Source organism: Rhinatrema bivittatum, chromosome 1, assembly GCF_901001135.1.
Source record: "Rhinatrema bivittatum chromosome 1, aRhiBiv1.1, whole genome shotgun sequence".
NCBI classification, from domain to species: domain Eukaryota; kingdom Metazoa; phylum Chordata; class Amphibia; order Gymnophiona; family Rhinatrematidae; genus Rhinatrema; species Rhinatrema bivittatum.
The window spans coordinates 582,707,013-582,732,822 of record NC_042615.1 but is presented as its reverse complement, the minus strand read 5'-3'; the positions used below and the strand labels follow the sequence as shown (position 1 = coordinate 582,732,822).

At 43.9% G+C, this 25,810-nt stretch overlaps 1 protein-coding gene across 1 annotated transcript in view; it reads left to right on the top strand.

Annotated features, from left to right (window-relative positions):
* The first annotated feature begins 1,251 nt into the window (after positions 1-1,251).
* LOC115099407 (semaphorin-4D-like) overlaps positions 1,252-25,810 on the top strand; it is a 167,024-nt gene continuing 142,465 nt past the window's right edge. The window contains exons 1-3 of the mRNA XM_029617038.1: positions 1,252-1,329; positions 21,809-21,868; positions 22,217-22,315. Coding sequence (XP_029472898.1) covers positions 1,252-1,329; positions 21,809-21,868; positions 22,217-22,315 — 237 coding nt within the window. The remainder of the gene's footprint in view (positions 1,330-21,808; positions 21,869-22,216; positions 22,316-25,810) is intronic.

The window sequence follows — 25,810 nt, the reverse complement described above, 5'->3', positions numbered from 1 at the left end:
CCACCCACATATACACTCTTTCATATGCTCTCACAAGCACACACTCACACATGTTCCCTCACATACAAGCTGACTCATTGACATACATGCTCATGCACAGGCTTACTGACTCAAATGCTATCTCTCTCTCATGCTCACAGAGAGGCTTCCTTACACATGCTTACTGACACACACACATGCACACACATGGTCTCTCGCACAGACAGGTATATTCATTCATGCTCTCACACAGGCTTCCCGACTCACATGCTCTCTCATGCTCACACACAGGCTCCTTGACTTGCCAGCTTTCACTTATACACAGCAGTGGCGTAGCCAGAAATGAATTTTTTGGAGGGGGGGGGGGGGCCAAGGTTAACATGAGTGGGCAGTTGACATACAAGTCTAGGCCCTACTATGTGTGCTCTTATCAATAAATAATGCCTTAGAGTACATCTGACAGTGGATTTCTAAGTAGTTTTATCATGAGTGATGCTTTAAAATATTTTAATTCTATTATTTCAAGCACTTACCAGTATTAAAAATATTTTATTAATCTATATTAATTTATTTTATATTTATTGCAATTTATAAATACATATCATATAAAAAGGAACAGAAGTTTAACAGAAACATCAGATCCAATTATGAAATAAAACAAATATAAATGTATCCTTTTATGAATCCTATTTCCAAAAATGCAGAGAATATCATATGTACAATAAAAAAGCAATAATCCATAATAATCATCATAAGAGCTTAGGATTTGCAACAGGTGCAGAACAGAACTAGGACATGCAAAAATATATATATATTCAAATGCTGGTGCCACCTCAGTGACAGCAAAACAAACTTCCTCCAATGCCAAACACTTTGTGAAGTAAGACAAATCCCTAAAAAAAAATGGTCAGGCCTCTCTTTTGAGCCATGCGGGATGAGCTCCGCAATGGCCCTTCGACGATTGGGCCTCTCTTCTTTACCTATGTGGGATGAGCTCTGTGACGGCCTTGCGATGATTGGGGCTCTTCTCGGGCATTGGGCTGCGGGGGATGAGTTCCATGACCGCCCTTCAACGGTCGGGTCTTTCTTCTCGGATCGCACTGCATGAGCTCTGCAATGGCCCTTTGATGGTTGGGCCTCTCTTATTGGGCCGCATAGGATGAACTCTAAGACAGCCCTGTGATGGTCAGGGCTCACCTCAGGCAAGGTGGAATGAGCTCCGTGATGGCCCTGTGATGATTTGGGCTCTTCTTAGGCATCGGGCCATGCGGGATGAGCTCTGTGATGGTCCTGCGTGGTCAGGCCTCTTCTTGGGCCATGCGGGATGAGCTCTGTGACGGCCCTGCGAAGGTCAGGTCAGGCCTTTGGCCACATAGGATGAGTTTTGTGATGGCCCTGTATCAGGCCTCTCTTCTCAGGCACTGGGTAACTCTGTGGGTGGGCCACAGCCCACCCAGGCCTACCCGTGGCTATGCCACTGACACACAGGCATTGTTACACATACTTAATGATTCTCACACATGCTCCCTCCAAATAATTTTTTTTTTAATGTATTGGTGGTCAGGGGGATCCAAACAAGACTCCAGAAGAATAGGACCTAGGTGGGCTACCTGTTGCTGTTCCCCAGATAGTGTCCATTGGTGTTGTAAGGATTGGGCTGGAAGGCCTTGATGCTTTTTATTAAAATTATTTGTTTTTGTCAATGCCTGAGCCGGCGGCTGACGTAGTGCCAGGGGTTGAGCAGGCTATTATGCAGTAGCGGGAGGTCTATTGACTGCCTCCTGCTGTCAAGGAGTCAGTAAGGGTATTTCCTGCTGCTATGGTGATGGTGGGAGGGTAGGGGGAGCCTCAGGAAAGCAGCAGGATCAGGCCCATAGAGCTATTGTTACTGTTGCCATCGCAATAAAAATGGAGTGAGTGGGTGGTCTAGTGGGAGACTTCCATTGTAGCGAAGTGCTGCTGCAGGGCCTGGTGGTGGCTGCAGTGACTCTGCAGACATGGGGGCTGCTCGATCAAGCCAACCCATGTGATTGGGCTGACTGGCCCACTGTGGCATGCCTGATGCCCCAGTAGACCACTCCACCCCAGTTATAGAGCAGGAGTACCATTAAAATTCTTATGGAATGACTGGCAGGGAGGTTTGCTTGTATTAGCTGATTTGGATCAATATATTCAAGTGTATCTTTTGCATCATCTTAGAGACTGGTTATACAATACCACTATCTTTACTCTACTTGAATCTGAATGATGTTTTATTCATCAGGGATCTGTTCTTGGACTGGAGCTTTTTAATATATCATCAAATGATCTAGAAAAGGGAATGACGAGTGAGGTGATCAAATTTGCAGATAAAATTATTCAGAGTAGCTAATTCACAAGCAGATTATAATAAATTGTAGGAGCACCTTGCAAAACTGGAGGATTGGGCTTCCAAATGGCAGATGAAATTTAATATGGACAAGTGCAAGGTGATGCATATAGGGGGAAAAAGACCCTTGCTGTATTTACACGATGTTAGGTTCCATATTAGGAGTTAACCATCCAGGAAAAAGATCTAGGCATCACAATGGATAATATATTGAATTCGTCGGCTCAGTATGCTGCGGCAGTCGAAAAAGAAAACAGAATGTTAGGAATTATTAGGAAGGGAATGGTAAATAAAATGGAGAATATCATATTGCCTCTGTATTGCTCTATGGTGGGACTGCACCTTGAATACTTTATGCAATTCTGGTCACCTCTGTTGCGTTTGGCGGACCATGGGGTAGGTGCCGTATTAAGTCACCACTCCACCAAGGGCACTTGTATTCATGTTCATTCGTCTCAAAAAAATTCTCTCCTGCCAAATGCAATTATGGTATTGGTGATAGAGAACTCCTTGTAATTAAGTTAGCCTTAGAGGAATGGCGCCACTGGCTGGAGGTTGCTCAACATCACATGACCATCTACACTGATTATAAAAATCTGGACCGTCTCCAGCATGCCCAATGCTTGAACGTTCAAAAAGCTCACTGGTTTCTATTCATTGCCATTTTGATTTCGAGCCGAGGTATCATCTGGTGCTCAAGGGACAAGGTCTGGCTTAGCACCTGCCATATTTGGCTATGGTTACCCTCTATGCATCTCGATCCCAGATAGACTGGGCCTCTTCCCATCCTTAGGCAACTCAGTCCCATTACCTACCAGCTATGTCTGCCTACTTCCTTAGGAGTCCACAACGTCTTCCCTGTCTCCCTCTTGAAACTACTAATTCTCTCGTGGCCCTCAAGGAAGCCACCCAAACCGCAAGAAATTTCCTTTGAGGATGATGCTACCTATTAGATAAAGGAAATTCTCAACATCTGTTGACAAGGGAAGAAATGGGAGTATCTTATTTCTTGGGAAGGCTATAGCCTAGAAAACAACACATAGGAGCCCACTTCTAATTTCCTAGATAAGAATCTCCTGAGGGAATTCCATGTCATGCACACCAGGAAACCTAAAACCTCAGGGAAGGGAGTTTAGAGGATGGGACACTGTTTAGAGGATGAGACCTTCAGGCCATGCCCGGTCTCATAGTCTTGATGCTGTGCCTCCCCAGCCACTCGTGGCTGTCTACTACACCGGCTTCCGGACTCCTACAAGGCTCCGATGGGCATTCTTATCTGAATGTGGCAGGAAGCAGCATGGCGCTGCTCCAGCTAGCCACTCTCCTATTTGGCAGGATGCCACTGGAATATCAGGACCTAGACTGCCTTCCATGATGCCTCCTTTCTTGCCTCCCTAGGTGCATGCCCGCCCGATTCCCCCATATTTAAAAGGTCAATGGCAGGAATGGCCAGGCAGCGCCCTCTGATGACATCAGGCGGGGCAGGTTCTCCGACAAAAGCAGACTGATTTGGAGATGCCTCACAAGCATCTCATTCAAGACATTGCCACCCGGTGGAATTCCACTTTATGATGCTCGAGAGGTTAGTGGAGCTGCAGACACCCCTTCATGAACTTTCTGGTACAATGGACATAGGTGTGCAGAATCCCCTAGGGCATCATGAGTCAACTGGTAAAAATCCCCTAGGGCATCATGAGTCAGCTGGTAAAAATCCTGGAGCCGTTCAAGGATGTCACGGAGGAGCTGAGTTCCAGAAGTGCCAACTTGGCTGACATCATCCCTATAGTTAATTTCCTGGATGAAAATTTGGAGCCCTTTAAACAGAAAGAGGGAATGACAGTTGAGGTGCTGCATTGTCTTAATATTTTGTAGCAGCAGGTAGAAGAACGATTAAGGCCTTTAATAAAACAGAACACATATATGCTCGCCACAGTCTGTGATCCCCGTGTGAAAGGGAAACTTGCCCTACAGTACGATTGTCTCCTATTGGTGAAGGACCTGCTGTTATCAAAAGTCTGTGAACAGGAGCGCCATATGCAGAGACAGATTAGGCATGAAGCAGAGTTGGAAACAGCGGGCACTTCAGAGAGTTGTGATAGCCCAAGCTGGAGCAGCACTCTGTCGGTGACAGTACCTCCTCCTCCTCCACTTCAGAATGCCAAAGGCATGTTGCCCATAAAGATTCATTTGTTGTGCTACAGGCTAGAGAGAAAGCAGCTGGCATGAGTGACTCTTAGCCCACCCAAGCAAAGGACACACCAGCACAGCTGTCAGTGACACAGTATCTCTCAGAGCCGACAAAGAATATGCCGACAGATCTGCTGGCATATTGGGCACACAAGTCCACTGTCTGGCCACACCTAGCCAAAGTGGCTCAGCGATATCTTTCATGTCCACAAACCAGTGTGACCAGTGAACGTGTCTTTTCAATGACAGGGGATATCATCCGCCCTCACCGCTCAAGGCTGGCACCAGAGTTGATGGAAATGCTAGTGTTTTTGAAAGTAAACCTGCCTTTGCTTGGGTTTCCAAATTTTCCTTGTGAATGGCAAGATGAATAAAAGCAATTGAAAGCCTTGCAGCAGCTCCAAGTGCCTCCAGATAATATAAGCACTGCAGCACATGTACCTGACCTGAAACGCTGTGCCTGTCTGTCCACTGTCCAGGCCGTACGTCCCTACAAGCACCTGACTTGAAACGCTGTGCCTGTCCGTCCTCTGTCCAGGCCTTATGTCCCTCCAAGGGTTTGACCTCGATTGCTGTGCCTGTCTATCCAGGCCTTATGTCCTTACGTGGGCTTGACCTCTGTCCTCGATTGCTGTGCCTGTTCGTCCAAGCTTTATGTCCCTACAAGGGTTTGACCTCAATTGCTGTGCATGTCCGTCCAGGCCTTATGTCCCTAGGTGGACTTGACCTATGTCTTCAATTGCTGTGCCTGTCCGTCCAGGCCTTAGGTCCCTAGCTGGTCTTGACCTATGTCTTCAATTGCTGTGCCTGTTCATCCAGGCCTTATGTCCCTACAAGGGTTTGACCTCAATTGTTTTGCCTGTTTGTCCAAGCCTTATGTCCCTACGTGGGCTTGCCCTCTGTCCTCGATTGCTGTGCCTGTTCGTCCAGGCCTTATGTCCCTACAAGGGTTTGATCTCGATTTCTGTGCCTGTCCGTCCAGGCCTTATGTCCCTAGGTGGCTTGACCTCTGTCCTCAATAGTTGCGCCTGTCCATCCAGGCCTTATGTCCAGTCCTAATGGCTGAACCCTCATTGCAAAGGTAAACCTCAGTCTCTGGCAATTCTGCCCGGCCCCCACCAGCATTTCTTTAGGCGTGTACTCGCACCCCACTGAAATATTTAAAGGGCCCATGGCGGGAAAATCCCCATGGCCCTCAGAATCACAAAGTTAAAGCTTTTCATGAGCAGTTATTGTCTTTCAAATAGTTATCACGTGTTTATTTCTACATCCAGTTGTACAAGTCTGGGCATGCCTATGCATACTAAATTGCATGCAGCTATTAGTAATCCAACCTTCTGTGACCTAGCAGGTCTGTGTAAAGTATAAGCATCTTGATCTATAAGCCATTCAGTTACTTGTTTTCTAGTCGCTGTTTCATTACATGTTTCAGCAACCTGAAAAAGAAGATTTATTCTATCAAAACTTCTTCTTGCGCCTGGTCATAATAAATTTTATTTATTAGCTGCTTCGCATGGTTGCAGTGGTCTGTATTTAAAAAGAAAACTCAAGCCTTGTTTTATTCACTTTTGCATGCCTGAGTTTCTAGTCTCTCAACCCCCACACCCCACCCCTGCTGTTAATAATCCGTTTTGTATACTTCAAAAGGATGGCTCACATATCACACTGCATGTCTGCCAGGTAGGATCATTAGGCATAGGTATTTACATTGAGGGAAGGAGAAAAGGGGGGAAATTCTCCCTGTCACTATGGACAGAATGAGAGAGAGCTTCCTGTTACATCACAGCTACTAACTTTTAAATCCAGGGTCAGAAAGTCCTGATTCTGGCTCTGTCACCATTCCCAGTAGCAACCATTTGAACTTCTGGTGAGGTCATCAAAAAGCGGACAGGGTTCATTAATTCTGTCGTCATTAAAAGTGATAGGGCCATTTCTGATGATGTTCTAGGGGGTGTATTTTTGTGGGTGGGGTGTATGCTAGAGTTCCGATGATGTCATCAAAAGTCGGTCAAGGGTCATTTTCGGTAACAACATAGGGGGTGTTGTATGGGGCTGGGACGTATGGGGGGGGGTGTTAACGTGGGTGTGGCTTAGGGAAAAGAATAGGAGGGGCTATTTTATTCACTTCTATGGGATGGGAGGGGTGTGGGTACAGTCATAGTGTTATGATTTTGACGTGAGTTCTGGCCCTTGGTCACAGCAAGAGATGGCTCCTCCCACAGGGTGAAGCCCTGTGGGGACTTGTTGCGATAGGCTGGCTCTAATTATAATGGACACAGGAAATATAGCTCGAGAAGCGGGCAGAGAACCTTAGCCCAGAGGAGGAGGGTCTCCGATGATGTAGCTCTGTCAGTACTCTGTAGCATGGAGATGAAGTCTCACCCGGTCTTGAGAAGGAACTGGGTCTGGTAGTGGTCCGCGAAGTGGGGTAGGCTGAGAACCAAGTCACAGATGGAAGGCCAGAGAGAGATAAATCCTGTAGTGGTCCGCAGAGAGGGGTATGCCGAGAATTCACCATAGAAGGATGGCCTGGGAGAGAGAGATCCGGTAGTGGTCCGCAAGGCTAGGCCACGAAGGAGCGGGTACCTGAATCATCCAGAAGTGGGAACACAGAGCAGCAAGCGACTGATCACAAGGCGAAATCAGCAGAAAGGAATCCTTGCTAACTTGTAGCTGGGTTAGCGAAGGGAGTTTAAATATCCATAGGTAGTGACATCATGCGGAGGGGATGCCCCCAAGTTTCCCGCCATGTTGCATGTAAAAGGAAGGTCAGCGCTTGCGCGCCCTAGATAATCCTAGGAGGAAAATGGCAAACACAATCGCCCATGCTGGTCCGGGGATGCTGGAGAGGTCGGCGTGTGGAAGCGGAGGCAGCCATCTTACCCACTGGAACTGAATTAGGCAGGAGAAAGGTGCGCAACAGAGGACATAGCCATCTGCGACTGACGGGAGCAACACATGGGTGTGATTTGGGGTAGGTGTTATACTGTTATAAGTAAATTTGTGGACTCTTATTTGACTAAAATTTTATAAAGTCAATAGATGGATCTGAGAACAAACAGTCTTTATATGTAACTGACCTTCGAGCTGAAAGTAAGGCTGAGCACAGCGAAGATTCTCAAAAATGAATTTATTGACTAACACAGCGTAGATCCATAACATGAACACCAGGAACAGGAATTCTACTTGGCAACAAATTAAATATATATAATACAAGGCAAAAGGTCTAGAACGGTAGATGTGAATCGGTTATTTACTCTTTCGGATAGTAGAAAGACTAGGGGACACTCCATGAAGTTAGCATGGGGCATATTTAAAACTAATCGGAGAAAGTTCTTTTTTACTCAACGCACAATTAAACTCTTGAATTTGTTGCCAGAGAATGTGGTTCGTGCAGTTAGTATAGCTGTGTTTAAAAAAGGATTGGATAAGTTCTTGGAGGAGAAGTCCATTACCTGCTATTAAGTTCACTTAGAGAATAGCCACTGCCATTAGCAATGGTTACATGGAATAGACTTAGTTTTTGGGTACTTGCCAGGTTCTTATGACCTGGATTGGCCACTGTTGGAAACAGGATGCTGGGCTTGATGGACCCTTGGTCTGACCCAGTATGGCATTTTCTTATGTTCTCATAGACAAAATACAAGGTAAAAATGCAGAGATAAAACTGAAGAGATGCATTCACTGCTGCTGTTTGTTGCCAAGGCACCCTGAACGCTTCACTTCAGTACATTTAGACTAGAAATCTGTGATGTACCTTCACCGTTGGAATTGGCTCGAGCTCCCTGTCACTCCACGAAGCTCCTTTCATTCAAATACAAACTTCCCTTTCAAATCCGAACACAAATGCGACCCGACGTCAGGCATGCATGCAAGCGAGCGCCTCCAATGTCAGTCACCCGGAATTAAACAAGCCCGATCGAGCCTCACTGGAACCCCTGGCTGACGTGCTAACCAGCGTAGCCGGCGAACATGCTGCCCTAATTCCTACCCCACAAAAGGTAATTTTATAGCCATACCTCCCTTCTTACTCCCCCTTCCTGGAGGTTTAGGTTTACTTGGGTTGTCCAAATGAAATTGTGTTAATAAAGATTTGTCCAAAATATTGGAGGCAGGTTCCCAAGTGTTCTCCTCAGAACCAAAACCCTCCCAGGAAATCAAGTACTCCAATCGTCGATGAAAGAAATGAATGTCCAGAATATCCTGTACTTGGTAAATAATATCTGCATCCGCAGCTATACTTGTTGATTCAGATGGAACACTATGAAACCTAGATGTGATCAATGGTTTGAGTAAAGAAACATGAAATACATTATGATTTCGAAGTTTCAAAGGTAATTTTAGGCGATAAGAAACTATACCAATTCATTCTATAATTGTAAAACGGTCCAATATATCTGGGAGCTAAATGCATGGTAGGTAATTTAAGACGTATATTTCGAGTACTAAGCCAAACTTTATCTTCAGGTTGAAAAACTGGTGCGGTTCTATGGTGTTTATCTGTTGCCTTCTTAGCTGCTGAATTAGCTCGAATTAAATTAGCTTGTGTAGACTTCCAAAGTGTTGAGCGGTAATCTGAGCTGCAGGTGAATGTACTGTCAATAGAGGAGGTAATGGCGGTTTTAGTTGTTTAATAATTGTAAACTGTAGTCAACTAACCATTTCCTTCAAATATTTCAAAATATCTTGGAACCAAGTCCCATTACACAATATTTACACAAGTGGTTTATAGACCTTCATAAGATCCCGCGGTCTCTTTGAGCATCTCTGCTCTTTTTTTAAGCCGCTTGTGGGATCATCTTTAATCATAGGTCTTTAATTCACCCGTATTAAAATTATTTTTTTATTTTAATATTTTTGTTTTTTCAAGCAATTTTTCATGTAAGTAAAATGTACCATACGGCATTAAAGTATTAGTTGTTTACCATATACTAATTGAAATGGAGAAAATCCCATAGCTGATTGAGTAGGGTGATTATATGAGAATTCTGCTCAAGGAAGTAAAGATACCCAATTATCTTGCCTCTCTCCTATGAATGATTGTAAATAAGTCTTTAGGATTCTATTGATTCTTTCAATTTGTCCATTACCCTGTGGATGAAAAGCAGAAGTAAAATCCAATTGTATGTCACATTTTTTGCAAAGAGCTTTTCAAAATTTCGCAGTAAATTGTGACCCTCTATCAGAATTTATATGTTGTGGCAATCCATGTAAACGGAAGATATGCTCAGAAAAAAGTTGTGCAAGTTATGATGCAATTGGAATCTTTTTAAGAGCTACAAAATGAACCATTTTAGAGAATCTGTCAACATTAACCCAGATAACTTGTTTCCCTTCTGATGTTGGTAAATCCACAATAAAATCTGTAGAAAGATGAGTCCACAGTTCCACTGGAATAGGAAGCGGTTGAAGCAAACCCCAAGGATGTCCTGGTAGGGGTTTTCGTTTGGCGCAGGTTGGGCAAGAGTCTACATATGCTCTGATGTCTTGGTTTACTCGTGGCCTCCAATAATAACAAGACAAAAGTTCTTGAGAACGAAGCTTCCCAGAATGTCCTGCTCTGAGAGAATCATGGGCCCAAGACAGGACCTTCTTACGTAAACGAAGAGGCACTACCATCCTACTAGCAGACACCATGTCAGAGGCTGCAAAATGGATCTTAGCAGGGTCAATAATGTATTGAGGTACAGAAGGCAAGTCCTCAGATTCTGTGATACGAGAAAGAGAGCATCTGCTCGTATATTTTTGAAGGCTGGTCTGTAGCGTAAAGAGAAATTAAAGCGGCTAAAAATAAGGACCAGCGAGCTTTGAGGATTTAAACACTGAGCACAATACAGATATTCCAGGTTTTTATGATCGGTGTATACTACCACTGGATGTTGAGCTCCCTCCAGCCACTGACGCCACTCTTCAAAAGCCATTTTAATGGCTAAAAGTTCTTTGTCCCCAATTCCATAATTCTTCTCCGAAGGAGTAAATTTCCTTGAGAAGGACGAACACGGAAGAAGAGATCCTTTATCAGATATTTGACAGAGAACAGCCCCAACCACTATATCAGAAGCATCTAACCTCCACTATGAAGGGTCATGTGGGATCTGGGTGATGCAAGCAAGAATCGTGTAGGAATGCTTGTTTTAATTCCTAGAATGCCTGGATTGCTTCTGTAGGCCCTTCTGTGGCATTAGCCCCCTTTTTGGTTAATGCCGGGAGTGGAGCTACCTTCTGAGAATAATGGGGAACAAAGTGTCTGTAAAAGTTTGTGAACCCCAAAAAATGCTGAAGAGCCTTCACTCCAACAGGATGAGGCCAATCCTTAATTGCTAAAAAAATTTTCCTGGATCCATATGGAATCCAGAAGTAGATACAATGTATCCCAGGAAGGGTAATGAGAATTGTTCAAATACACACTTTTCTAATTTGGCAAATAAATGATTCTCACAAAGTCGTTGTAATACCAAACGTACTTGTTGTCGATGGGTATGGATATCTTTAGAAAATATGAGAACATCATCTAAGTATACAATTACTGAGGAATGGAGCATGTCCTGAAAAACCTCATCCATCAGATTTTGGAAAATTGCTGGTGCATTACAAAATCCAAAAGGCATAACTAAATACTTGTAATGCCCATCACGAGTATTGAATGCAGTTTTCCATTCATCGCCTGGTTTTATTTGTATTAAATTATATGCTCCTCGGAGATCCAATTTTGTAAATATCCTAGCTCCTTGTAGACGGTCCAAGAGCTCAGGAATAAGAGGAAGAGGATATCAGTCTCTACGGGTGAAGGAGTTGAAACAATGGATAAACTCGTCCTCGAGGAGGAATAGCACCAGGTAGTAAATCAATTGCACAGTCGAAAATCCGATATTCAGGTAAAGGTTCAGCCTTTTCTTTAGAGAAGACATGCATACTCTATGTAGTGAGATGGCAATGTCAAAGGAGAAACAGCTATAGGTACACTTGGTCGTGGCAGATTCGACAAGCAGCTCGAAAAACAGGTTGTACTCCAGGAAGTGATTTGTAAAGACCTCCAATCAATAAGTGGTGAGTGCTTCTGAAGCCAGGGTAGACCCAATACTATGGGATGAATGGATGTGTCCAAGACATAGAAGGAGATTTTCTCCTTCTGAAAAATTCCAGTGCGTAGGACTACAGGAGCAGTGGTTGAAGAAATGCTGCCTGGCAATGGAGTGCCATGAGTAGATGAGACTCGTAGTGGTGGTGAATGAGGAACCTCCGACAGTTGTAACTGTTGGACCAGATCTGCAAGAATGAAATTGCCTCCGGCCCCAGAGTCTAAAAGAGCCAAGGTAACAAAGGTTCCCCAAGGATACTCCAAGATAACTGGAACCATACATTGGGGAGCAGGACTCGCACAACCTAGGATTAGCTCCCCAGTAACACCTAGGCTTGGAAGTTTCCCGGTCGCTCCCGACATTGTGCTAACATGTGTCCCTTAACACCGCAGTATAAACACAAACCTAGAGAATGGCAATATTTCCTTTCTTCTGGTGTGAGTGGACTGCGGCCAAGTTGCATGGGCTCCACACTCTGGCTGGATTGATGTTCAGAAGGTAATGCCATTGGATGAGAGAATGATGGAGCCAGTGCAACAGGCCTTCGGACAGGTTTAACTTCTCGAGCCCATTGCTGAAGTCTGCAATCAATTCTTCCTGACAGGTTAATTAGGTCTTCAAGGTCCTCAGGAAGCTCCCTTGCCGCAAGCTCATCTTTAATGCGAGGAGATAGCCCTTCAAGGAAAACACTGCGTAGATTATCCTCTCGCCATCCTAACTCAGATGCCAAAGTACGGATTTCAACTGCATAGTCGACCAGCAGCGGGGAGCCTTGATGGAGATGCAAAAGTTCAGAGGCTGCAGTAGACTGATGAGCTGGTTCATCGAATACAAGTTTAAAATTATGCAAAAATTGTTGCAGATCTCCCAGCAGAGGATCACCTTGCTCCCACAGTGGAGAAGCCCATGCCAGAGCCCTTCCATCCAATAAAGACAAAATATAAGTGGTCTTCACCAGATCAAATGGGAACTGCATGGGTTGAAGAGAAAACCGCATGAGACAATGGTTGATGAAACCTCGGCACTGCTTGGCATCTCCTGCATAGTTGTGTAGATGCAGCTGGACCAACGACTGGAGAAGCCAGAGGCGGAGTTACAACCAAGGGTGTTGCCTCCAGACAGTTAACTAATCTTTCTACCATAGCGGACAAAACATCTAAACAGTGTTGCTGCTGTTGCAACTGTTGAGCCAGACCAGGAATAGCTTGGAGGCCAGAGAGATCCACTGAGTCCATGGCCTTGGCAAACTGTTATACTGTTATAAGTAAATTTGTGGACTCTTATTTGACTAAGATTTTATAAAGTCAATAGATGGATCTGAGAACAAACAGACTTTATATGTAACTGATCTTTGAGCTGAAAGTAAGGCTGAGCACAGCAAAGATTCTCAACAGTCTTTATATGTAACTGACCTTCGAGCTGAAAAGTAAAGCTGAGCACAGCGAAGATTCTCAAAAATGAATTTGACTAACACAGCGTAGATCCATAGCATGAACACCAGGAACAGGAATACTACTTGGCAACAAATTAAATATATGTAATACAAGGCAAAAGACAAAATACAAGGTAAAAATGCAGAGATAAAACTGAAGAGATGTGTTCACTGTTGCTGTTGGTTGCCAAGGCAACCTGAACGCTTTTCTTCAGTACAGTTAGACTAGAAATCTGTGATGTACCTTCACCGTTGGAATCGGCTCGAGCTCCCTGTCACTCCCTCGAAGCTCCTTTCATTCAAACACAAACTTCCTTGTCTGATCCGAACACGATCACCAATAATTCCCAACACGCCTGCATGTGACCCGACGTCAGGCACTCATGTGCGTGCGCGCCCCCGATGTCAGTCACCCGGAATTAAACAAGCCCAATCGAGCCCCACTGAAACCTCCGGCTGACGCTCTAACCAGTGTAGCCAGCGAACACGCTGCCCTAATCCCAACCCCATAATAGGTAATTTTATAACAGTAGGTGGGGCCGGTCTAAGGAAGGAGGGAGTATGGTTTGGGATGTTGATATGTTTCAGGATTTGGCTTGGGGCATGGGTGGGTCTATGCCATTCTATGGGAGTGTGAGGGGCATGGGCAGAGTTTGTGGCAGTAGTGGGTATGGCTTAGACCGGAAGTGAATGCTGATTGGCTGATGTCAATTTTGATTGATAATGCATCTATTATACTACTCACTGCAGAATGAAATTACGATTTTTTAAAACTGGTTAAATCGCTGAACAAGTTTACTGCTCTATATTTGATGGATGTGGATGGATAGGAAAGATGTATTTAGCAAGAAGAGTTGCATTGATTTAGGAGTACAGGTCCTTATATTATTATGCTTTCTTGATTGTAGACACATACTACAATCAAAGGATGCTGAACAGCTTTGAGAAGGAAAAGAAATATTTAAAATAACTTGACAAAGATTTTTTGGTGATCCACTGTATTCTGCTGTTTGGACCTGCTGTCTGGACCTTCTCGTTGCTTTAGGAGTGCTGATGAAATTCATGGTATTGAGCTTTTATCATAATATTGAGAATGGGATAGCTGCAGGTTTATTATGAGCCAGCTATCAATTCATTGTTTTGTTTCCATTCAGATGCTGCATGGTGATATTTTGTGACCCTCATCTGGAGCAGCAGAAAATGTTTAAAGTAACAGAGCAAGAATCAGTTTTATAGAATTATGTATCATCTGCCCTTTTTTGTGTGTGTTTTACAGAAGTGGATCTAAAATATTTTCAGGAACCAGATGTCTTCCACTATTCAGTTTTATTACTAAATGAAGATAAAAATGTTTTATACGTGGGGGCTAGAGAAGCAATCTTTGCCGTAAATGCATTGAACATTTCTGAAAAACAGCACAAGGTATGCATTTTAATTCAAATACTCAAAAGGCTCTTAGTGAGTCATTACAAAATTGAGCTTAAACCCCATTTAACTATATAGAAAACCAAGAAACTTACAAGATGATTTTTAAGAAAGGTTGACTGCCTAACTTAGCTGGACAACTTTTGGCTTCCTATCTTTAAATTATTTTCAGTCACATGTAGCTGGTTATATACTTGGATAAAAATCAGTCTCAATCTACAGTAAGCAACTACAATTTAACTTCCTAGAATTAGGATACTTAATTTTTGGGCACCTAAATGTTGCTAGCTAGCGCTGAAAATTAGTGTTATCTGACTTAATTCTTTTTCCATCCAATTCTAAATTAAATCATGGGGCTGATGGACCCCTGGAGACCCCATCCCACTTGCCTGATTCCAAATTAATTCACAGGGCAAAGGACAATCCAGAACCCCTCCGACCTGCCCAATTCTGAATGAATGTAGTGGACCAAGTGTACCCCAGAATCTTTTCCCTCTCACCTATCCAAAGAATGAATGTAGCAGCTGAGGGCATCCCAACATATTCTCCCATCCATTATAAGCCTTCTATCCAAAAACTCTCCTAGCCAAAGAGCAATGCTAGATACCAATCCAGAGCACCATAAGCCTGTGTCCTCCTGGCTTGGCTAGCGAAATTTAGGGGACAGGAGGCTTCTGGCAGATGGGAGGGTGCATCGGGGTGCACTTAGCCACTATATTTATTCTTCAGATGGGCGGAGCTGCAAGACGCCCTCACAAGGTAAATTTAGAATTAGGTGGACAGATGATGGGGAGGGTGCCCAGGTGATTGTCAGCCTTGTAATTTAATTTCAAATTCGATGGGTGAGAAAGAGGATTTGGGCAGCTAGATTTGATCATCCAACTTAGGAGCCCATCGTCCTTCTTTCTACTGATTCCACTCCTGGCCATGCTCACTTTTTAGGCACCTAACTAGAGGCCTAATGAAAAATAGAAATCCAGATTTAGTCACGGAACACTGTCACTTTTCAAAGGAACACACATATGTAGGGAACCCTATAAATTCTTTCTCAACATTCACATATTACCGTACTACTATAACAGTTTATTATTATCACTGTTCCTTAATTACAACTGTTAATAAAATACATACAGGTCATTTTTTGTCATTTTATTAATTACATCCATTAGTACTTATACTATCAATAATGTAAAGACATGTGCAACCTAATATACATCAATGAACCACACATATTAGCAGCAGTATATTAACATCTAAAAACATACCCCCATATCAGTCACTCATCCACACACACTCCCCACCCATTAAAACCACCCCCCTTCTTTTTAAATTTCACCACAAATTATCAAATTGAAGTTCTCTTCATTAGCTGTTCAACCCCGAAAAAAACTCCTTCCAATCGGGAGCAGTTCACAACATTGTGGTATACTGCTGCTAATATGTGTGGTTCATTGATGTATATTAGGCTGCACATGTCTTTGCATTATTGTTATAAGTACTAATGGATGTAATTAATAAAATGACAAAAAATGATCTGTATGTACTGTATTAACAGTTGTTGTAATTAAGGAACAGTGATAATAATAAACTGTTATAGTAGTACAGTAATATGTGAATGTGGAGAAAGAATTTATAGGGTTCCCTATATATGTGCGTTCTGATGTAATAAGTAGGGGGTCCGTACTCTCTTATTTTGTGATTACTTTTCAAAGGAGCCAGTTTAGGGCCTAACTTCCAAAGGGTTGCGTTTGGCGGTCTGCAGGCCTGCCCCGTGGAACACTACTTACCCCCAGCCCTTAGTCCAGTTATGCAAGCCCCGATACCAGGAAAATCCCATGGTTGGACGCATGGCAGCTGATGGTGGGGACCTGTAGGGTGCCAACTCCACCTCGGTCCAAGGGTCCACACCCGCAACACAAAGTTAGATGCCTATACCGTTTGAAAGTTGGCCTCTAAGATTACAAGAGCCATATGTTCTGTTCTACTCGCATTGAAGATTGGCATTTCAGAAAAGGCTTTGCAATACGTACATTTCAAATTAAGTAAAGATCACCTCTGCAGCAGGGATCATCCTTCCCACCTACCCTTGCAGTTCCATTATGTGGATGAAAATCTGCTAGGCAGACCTTATCAATGCTCATAGTTTATTTATTTATTTGTAGGCTTTTATATACCGTTGTTTGGTGCTAGCCTTCAAAACAGTTTACAAGTATAACATAAAAACATAAGCAGATTACAATCTGTAAGACACAAAAAGGTAACTCATTGATATAAAATTATTAATACATCAAACTGTAGATAAATAAACATATTAAACGTGTGTATGTACAGAACATAAGATTAAACTCCAGTTTTTAAATTAGGGCCCTTGCTAGCGCCTCCTCCTTATTGGCGGAAGCGGCAGCTGTCAGTGGGTTTGACAGCCGATGCTTAATTTTACCAGCATTGGTTGTCAATCCCGCTGACAGCCACGGGTTCGGAACACGGACACCGGCAAAATTGAGCATCCGTTTTCCAATCTGCGGGCAGATTTTTTTTTTTTGAAGATTTTTTTTATTTTTTTTTATTTTTGAGGACTCCGACTTAATATCGCTATGATATTAAGTCGGAGGTGTACAGAAAAGCAGCTTTTTCTGCTTTTCTGTACACTTGCCCGGTGCTTTCTGAAATTAACTCCTGCCTTGCCACACATTTCACTTTCTGTATTGAGCGTGACTAACTAATAGGCTCATGAACATGCATTTGCATGTGATGTGCGCTATTAGTTTCGGGGGATTGGCTGTGCGTTTTCCATGTGCTATTACCCCTTATTGTATAAGGGGTAATAATAGCGCGTCAAAAATGCGTGTCCAAACGGAGGCTAACTGTGTGCTCGGCCTGAGCAAACTTTACTGTATTGGCCCAAAAGTTAATTATTAGTACAAAGATTCGAACTTTCATAAGTCATAAAAAAAAAACAATCAATGCATTTAATAGAATAGTCCTGTATAGTTATGTGAAATGATGTGGTGAGTGTAGTTAAGCCAACCTATAGAAACATAGAAATGACGGCAGAAGAAGACCAAACGGCCCATCTAGTCTGCCCAGCAAGCTACGCACTTTATCCATTTCCCCCCTTTTTTTTTCTCTCCCACAGTAGCAGTTCAGGCAGCTACAGTAGAAGTCTGCCTCCCTAGGAGATGGGCAGTTGAAGGGAAGGAAGCTTGCATCTTATCTGCAATTTATGGACTGATAGTAGCACCCACCCTCTGTACATCTCCAAAGTCATCTTTCTTCCTCTCCTCCACCTCTCCATGGAAGATTAAATATGTCCCAGTTGAACAGCAGTTGTGACCCAACCACAGGACCAAATCAGAAAGAATATTGTTAGGGAAGAGCAAGACAACAGAAAGAAAACAGCCAGCAGTTAGGCCCATGTAAGATGAGGGCAGAGTTGATTATCCTATGCAGGAGAAGGAAAGAACTGGTCAATCAACAGAGAAAGGAGTACAATGACAAGCAGCTGGGCCAGCCTGGTCCCACACGTAGCCTGTGGCAAGCATGTGCCTGAGAGCTCAGGTCCTGCAGAGAACTTTCTTTGCAGAAGACAATGAAGAGAACTTTTGTAGAGGAGAAGAAATGAGCCAGTCCACATGTATTTATCAAGCTATAAGACCTTTAAAACCATAGGGGCAGATTTTCAAAGGTGCGCGTGCTTCCTGGCACACGCACATGTTATAAAGTCGTTGGGCTTGCGCGCACATGCGTGCAAAGGGGGTACAGTTCTGCAAATTCCGTGCGGCGACGCATCCCGGCCTTCCCCACTTCTCTCCCAGTCCAATTAAGGAGTGGTCCGGGAGGGAGCATTCCTACCTCCTCCCTAACCTCCCTTCCCCTTCCCCTCTCCTCCCCAACCACTGTGTGCGCTGGCAGCCGGGATAGTGAGCAATGCTGCTGGCTCCCGTCCCCCTCCCCCTGCTCCTTGCGGGAATTGGCCGGCACGTATGCCGCATACCAGCCTTTGTGCTCGCTCGTGGCCGGGCCTTTTTGAAAATAGGCTCTTGCTCGAAGGACCCGGCCACGCGCATAAAGGCCCGGATTTTACGTGTGGGCGGCAGGGATTTAAAATCCGGCCCGAAGTGTGTTTTATAGTCCTCACTAGCCGTTAAGAGCCCGTAAACAACGGGCTCAGGGGTGTTCCGTGTCCTTCCTCTTCCCACTCCCTCCACCTCATTCTCCTCCTCCTTCACTCTCTCCTCCCTCCCTCCCCCCCCCTCCTCCCTCTTCTCACTCTCTCTCCCTCCTTCCCCTCACCTTCCTCCCCCTCTCTCGCACACCTCCCTCCCCCGCATCTCACCTCCCTCTCTCTCACCTCCTTCCCCCCTCTCTCTCACACCTCCCTCTCTCTCACCTTCCCTCCCTCCCACCTCCCTCTGTCACCTCCCTCTCTCTCTCTCACCTCCCTCTGTCACCTCCCTCTCTCTCTCTCTCACCTTCTCTCTCACCACCTTCTCCTCCCGCTCCTGCCGGCAGATCTCGGGGGGGGGGGGGGTGTCACTCGCGCGCGCGCGCGGTGCTGCTTCTCCTGCCGCTCCTGCCGGCAGATCTCGGGGGGGGGGGGGGTGTCACTCGCGCGCGGCGCCTCTGCTCCTCCTCCCGCTCCTGCTTCGCGGCCGCCGCCGCTCCTGCGGCCCCACCGCCATGTATTTTGTTTCGGGCACGCACGCCTCTGACCGACGTGCTGGCCCGCACATGCGCGGTAGAGCTGCTCTCTACTGCGCATTTGCGGGCCGTCGGTCAGAGCCCATTTAAAAGGTAGATAAATATAGTAAATAGCTGACTTGTTGCAATATAATTGTGATAACCCTTTGGAAATCACTACTATATGGCCCTCGTTGCTAAATTCTTTTTTGAACTAGGAGAGAGAGAGAGAGGGTGCACCATTGTTAGAACAGCATCTCCATAGAGCTTTCTGGAATGGCCAGCTTCTTACTGTATAAAAGCAGCTTAGGTACGGCATTTTTAGTTAGAAGTCAGAGATGAAAGGGTGTTTTTCCTGAGTTGAGTTGAACTAGGAAGGTGGGAACTGCTTTGCTGGTGCTGGGCCCAGGGGTTGTTTAATAGATTTTTGGACTTGTTTTTGTGATTTTTCTGTGATATCCAAGGTATCCTTAGATTAGAGGATTTTGGGAAGCCTTTTTTTCTAGTTTAGACCAGGAGTTAGAGAAGATGCTGCTTCTCTCCATCTCACAATCTGTTGATGGAAAAGGGGTGACTTGCTGCAGCAGAGTTCCAGTTTTTGTCTTTTTGTGGAGATTTTGCCTTATGTTTTGATGGGAAGTTTGTTGCCACCCTTCTTACCCTGAAGTGGGGGAAAACCAGAAGAGCTGTTTTGTTCCCTGCTGCCTGGACCTTTCATCTGAAAGATCTTGTTTGTCATCTGGAGAAAGAGAATAGTGAGTAAGATATTTTATTTACCCTTGCAGGCCCTTATCCGGAGTCTTCACCCTGGGAAGTGAGGTACAATTGGGAGTTTGTGTAGGGACTGAAACCTTATTGTTGACCACCAGTATTTTGGGTAGGGATATTTTTGCTCAACTAGGATACCCCTGTCTGCCTGGGAAACCTTGCTTGTCCAAGCCTGGAGGGTGAACATTTTCCCTGGCCCAACTACTGAGAGACGCTTATACAAGTAGAATAACTGGAGAGCTGTGATTACAAGTTGTTAGGGCAAAAAAAATTGGAATGTACAGAGCTACATATTTTGGGCCTGCGCAGTTTGTTGGCACTCACATCCCTTGCTATTGAAAAATGGGGATGTATCTCCCTAGGATAGAGAATTTGAGTCACCTCCACCACCTTGGGCACAGGAGGAGCATTCCTTATCCTCCACCCCCATCAGAAAGAACCTGACCTTTGGGGCTCCTGGAGTGGGAGAAGAATTGATGAGTGGCCCTGTGATCCCATTGACCCCCTTCTATCCAGGCTCAACTACCACAACAGGAGCTATATAAATTTTGACTGGGAGCAAAAACATCAAGAAGCCACCTAGAATATAAAGCTTTTAAGAAATTCATAGTAAACATTTTTGGTTGCAAAAATGAATCAACGTTAAGACCTGAGCGTACACTAACTAGCTTCCACTGCTGTGATCCCAGTCACAAGTAGGTGATTTTCCTGATTTCACTGGGAGTTACGAGAAGTCACCGACTTGCTGTGCTGGTCACATGATGAAAAGGTGTGCATAGGCAGGTATGAGAGTAGCTGAAGATACTTTTAGGAACTTTTCAAAAATTCTCAGGCACTTATAGAAAGGGCAGAGTAGCTGAAGACCCAGCACAACTAGGAAAGACTTCATTAATGACCTACAGGTTTTTTCAAACAAGAAGGTTTCTGTAGAACCTATGGTGATGCCATTTCCTGTGAAACCTTGTTTGCATTTCAGAACAAATTTCTGGTCTTCAGATCTGAAATGGGAGTTGGGAGGGAGGTATGAGACAGGCTATAACTTTCAGCCTTTGGTCAAGGCCTAGCAACCAGTGCCCTCATTAAAAACCCTGCATGGTGTGCACTGGCTGACCTTTGCTCCTATTGGTGTTGGACAGTTTTGGAGGCTGCACATACTCTTGGAGCATTTATCCATATCTTGTTTCCGCTTTATATTTGCTGGCTTTATAGACCATGCAATCTTTTAAGTGGCCAACACAAAAGATATAGTAGAATGTAAATGAGCTTATGAGGCCAAGATCTTTGATTTCTTGAAAGTTCATATGCTATATCTTTTTGTGTTGGTCTTTTGGGAGATATGAACCAAAAGGATTTACACACATTGGCCCTGGATTTGAAAATCAGTCTGGGGCCTGTGCACGGAAAAGTACATGTGCATCTCAGTTTTGCATTTAGTTTTACACTCACTGCAGTGCATGGAGGCATTCCAGTGGGTGAGATTGTGGTGGAGTCAGCTCTTCCATGCATAGTTTTTGATTTTGAAAAGGAGGTGCCTAAGTTAATGGGCACATGTTACACCCAGCTTGGAGCAGGTGTAAGAATATACCAGATATTTTATGCACATATTCTGCTAATTATCCCAAAGATTTTCAAAGCAAATTAATGCATGTAAGGGCTTGCCTTTGAAAATCCTTTGCAAAGTCTGCGTGCGCGATGTATACGCAGGTTTTACCATCATGCTGTCTTTTAGTAAATCACTACTCCCTAAAGATCTCACAACATTAAGACTCCGCTCTTCTGCAGAGCCAGTATAGTTGTTAGTACTCAGCAGGATGCTGTACACCTGGCATTTGCCAGAGAGTACTGAGAAGAGGATAATGTTGAAATTACACTGGTTTTGCATTATTCTAGGTATCCTGGAAGGCCAATGAGGACCAAAGAAATGAATGTATCAAAAAAGAAAAATTAAAGGTAATGTGACCTCAGTGCAACTTCCAGCTAAGTACTGTGAACCTATAATGTGATGAAACCTGTTCCTACACACAGTATTTGCAGAGTACCATCTGTGTCTTGGCAGCATTTAAGGAAACTACAGTGTGTAGTTTAAACTACAGAAAAACAGTGGGTTTCACTGCTCATGTGCTCGTAGTCTTCAATGTCTGAGCAAACCTGGTATTCAGGTGCCTATAATCTCCTGAGCAGCCAGCTCACAGGAAGGGCCTTGTTAATATTTCTAACAGTGTAGATTTTTTTTTTTTTTATTAGAAGCCTAGTTGACTGCATTCTCTTAACATTCTATATCTGCTTGTTTCATTTCAGAGCGAGTGCATGAATTATGTAAGGGTCCTTCAGCCGCTAAATGACAATGTTCTGTACGTATGTGGCACAAATGCATTTCGTCCCATCTGTGACCATCTGGTAAGTGTGATTCTGCAAGTGAATGATATGCTAAAGGAATGATTTTCCCAAGGGAAGTCTTGCCTCACAAATCTGCTACATTTTTTTGAAGGGGTGAATAAACGTGGATAAAGGTGAACCAGTAGATGTGGTATGTTTGGATTTTTAGAAGGCGTTTGACAAAGTCCCTCATGAGAGGCTTCTAAGAAAATGAAAATGTCATGGGGTATGAGGCAGTGTCCTTTTGTGGATTATAAACTGGTCAAAAGACAGGAAACACAGAGTAGGATTAAATGGTCAATTTTCTCAGTGGAAAAGGATAAAAGGTGGTGTGCCTCAGGGATCTGTACTTGGACTGGTGCTTTTTAATATATTTATAAATGATCTGGAAATGAGGTAAGATGAGTGAGGTGATCAAATTTGCAAATGGCACAAAATTATTCAGAGTAGTAAAATCACAAGCGGATTGCGATAAATTGCAGAAGGATCTTGTGAGACTGGAAGATTGGGCATCCAAATGGCAGATGAAATTTTATGTGGACAAGTGCTAGGTGATGCATACAGGGAAAAATAACCATTGCACTAGCTACACAAAATTAGGTTCCATATTACGAGTTACCACCCAGGAAAAAGATTTAGGCATCATAAGAACATAAGAAATTGCCATGCTGGGTAAGACCAAGGGTCCATCAAGCCCAGTATCCTGTTTCCAACAGAGGCCAAAGCAGGCCACAAGAATCTGGCAATTACCCAAACACCAAGAAGATCCCATACTACTGATGTAATTAATAGCAGTGGCTATTCCCTAACTAAACTTGATTAATAGCAGTTAATGGACTTCTCCTCCAAAAACGTATCCAAACCTTTTTTGAATCCAGCTACACTAACTGCACTAACCACATTCTGGCAACAAATTCCAGAGCTTAATTGTACATTGAGTGAAAAAGAATTTTCTCCGATTAGTCTTAAATGTGCTACTTGCTAACTTCATGGAATGCCCCCTAGTCCTTCTATTATCCGAGTGTAAATAACCGATTCACATCTACTCATTCAAGACCTCTCATGATCTTAAAGACCTCTATCATATCCCCCCTCAGCCGACTCTTCTCCAAGCTGAACAGGCCTAACCTCTTCAGCCTTTCCTCATAGGGAGCTGTTCCATCCCCTTTATCATTTTGGTTGCCCTTCTCTGTACCTTCTCCATCGCAACTATATCTTTTTTGAGATGCGGCAACCAGAATTGTACACAGTATTCAAGGTGCAGTCTCACCATGGAGCGATCAGAGGCATTATGACATTTTTTCCGTTTTATTAACCATTCCCTTCCTAATAATTCCTAACATTCTGTTTGCTTTTTTGACCACTGCAGCACACTGAGCCAACGATTTTAAAGTATTATTCATTATGATGCCTAGATCTTTTTCCTGGGTGCTAGCTCCTAATATGGAACCTAACCGTGTAACTACAGCAAAGGTTATTTATCCCTATATGCAACACCTTGCACTTATCCACATTAAATTTCATCTGCCATTTGGATGCCAATCTTCCAGTCTTGCAAGGTCCTCCTGTAATGTATCACAATCAGCTGGTGATTTAACTACTCTGAATAATTTTGTATTGTCCGCAAATTTGATAACCTCACTCATCATATTCCTTTCCAGATCATTTATATATATATATTGAGAAGAACAATACATTGAAACTGTCAGCTCAGAGTACTGAGGCAGTCAAAAAAGCAAACAGAATGTTAGGAATTATTAGGAAGGGAATGGTGAATAAAATGGAAAATGTCATAATGCCTCTGTATTGCTCCATGATGAGACTGCACCTTGAATACTGTGTACAATTCTGAGTAATGGTAATGAAGGTTGTAGGGCATAATTTTCTAGAGTAGCAGGAGGCAGTGATAATTTCTAACTCCCTTCGTTACCTTTATCAAGGCAGGATCCATGACAAACGTAGGGCTTGATTTACTGAGGCTTTTCTCCCATTCTGTGTCTGTGGGAAAAATGCTTAGTAAGATGGTAACTTTCAAACCGGAGCGCGGGCGCACATTTGTGTGCATACCTTGGCCAGCACTCAGGGACGGAGCCTTTGTATAACATATATGCTCTTTATAAAATAGCCTTGCCGTGCGCACATGTGTGCCAAATCCCACTTCTACCACCTAAATTGGGGGGATTTTAAAAGTTGCGTGCACCGACACCATTCCCAGTTTTGACAGTTTGTCTCCAGTTCACCCTTTTAAGAGAGAGGTTCTCCATACCCCCCAAGTCTACTAACCTTCACTCCCTCCAGTTAGCTCTGACTTTTAAAACCCCTCAGATCTGCCTAGTTTTCTTTTTTTTTTTCTCTTTTTTTAACTTACACGGCATCCATAGCAGAGGTAAAGTAACACGGCAGGGAACCTCAGCGTTCGCTAGGGCGTGTAAGTCTTTACGTGCTCGTCTCAGGTTCATGCCCTGAAGCGCCCAGACCATGCCCCTCCCCTATTTAAAAACGTTGGATATGTGTGTGTGCTGTGCGAGATACACTCCTATTTGGGCGCTTCTTAAAATACAGTCAGCACACGTGAGCCTGACTTATTCACAAAATCCCCTAATTAGTGCGCACGCCGGGATTTTTAAATTCACCTTTTAATGAGGCCCTTGGCTTGTAAACCCTCTGGAGACAGGGAAATATCTATTGCACCCCTAATGCAATCTGTTTGAAATGTTTGAAAGGTGGAATAGAAATAAATAAATAAAATGATATTTTACATTTGGGGATATCAGATGATCCTACCCATCCAATTTTAGGAGTATTTATTCATTTGTTTGTGAATTTTCAAATAACAGTAACCCAAAAGTATTCAAAATTCTATTAGCAGAATTTTTAAAAGGTTAAAGATATATATTCAGCTTATCTTGGTCTTCTGGTGTCCATAGCTGGACTGGGAATAGGAAGAAATGGGACTCTGTCGGTGCTTATATGTGGCAAGATGACAATAGAGATGTATTTATAGGTAAATGGAGTGAGAGAGGGAACAATGTAGGGGTTCTTGGTGCCTGGCAGTGGAAACAAAACAAAAATTATCTAAGGGGAATTGTTAAGTTTATTTTAGATATATTTTGTCACAAATATAAAAGCACAAAGGGCCTAATTCTAACCACTTTCATGATCAGTATGAGGATAGGTTGCAGGGTTTTATTTAAAAAAAAAAAAAAGCCTCACTTTGGGGTAGATTTTCAGAGCCCTGCTCGCCTAAATCCGCCCAAAACCGGGCGGATTTAGGCGAGCAGGGCCCTGCGCGCCGGGAAGCCTATTTTACATAGGCCTCCCGGCGCGCGCAGAGCCCCGGGACTCGCGTAAGTCCCGGGGTAATCGCTTCCGGACCCCCACTGGACTTTTGGCAAGTCTTGTGGGGGTCAGGAGGCCCCCCCAAGCTGGCCAAAAGTTCCTGGGAGTCCAGCGGGGTTCAGGAAGCGATTTCTTGCCGCGAATCGTTTTCCGTACGGAAAATGGCGCCGGCAGGAG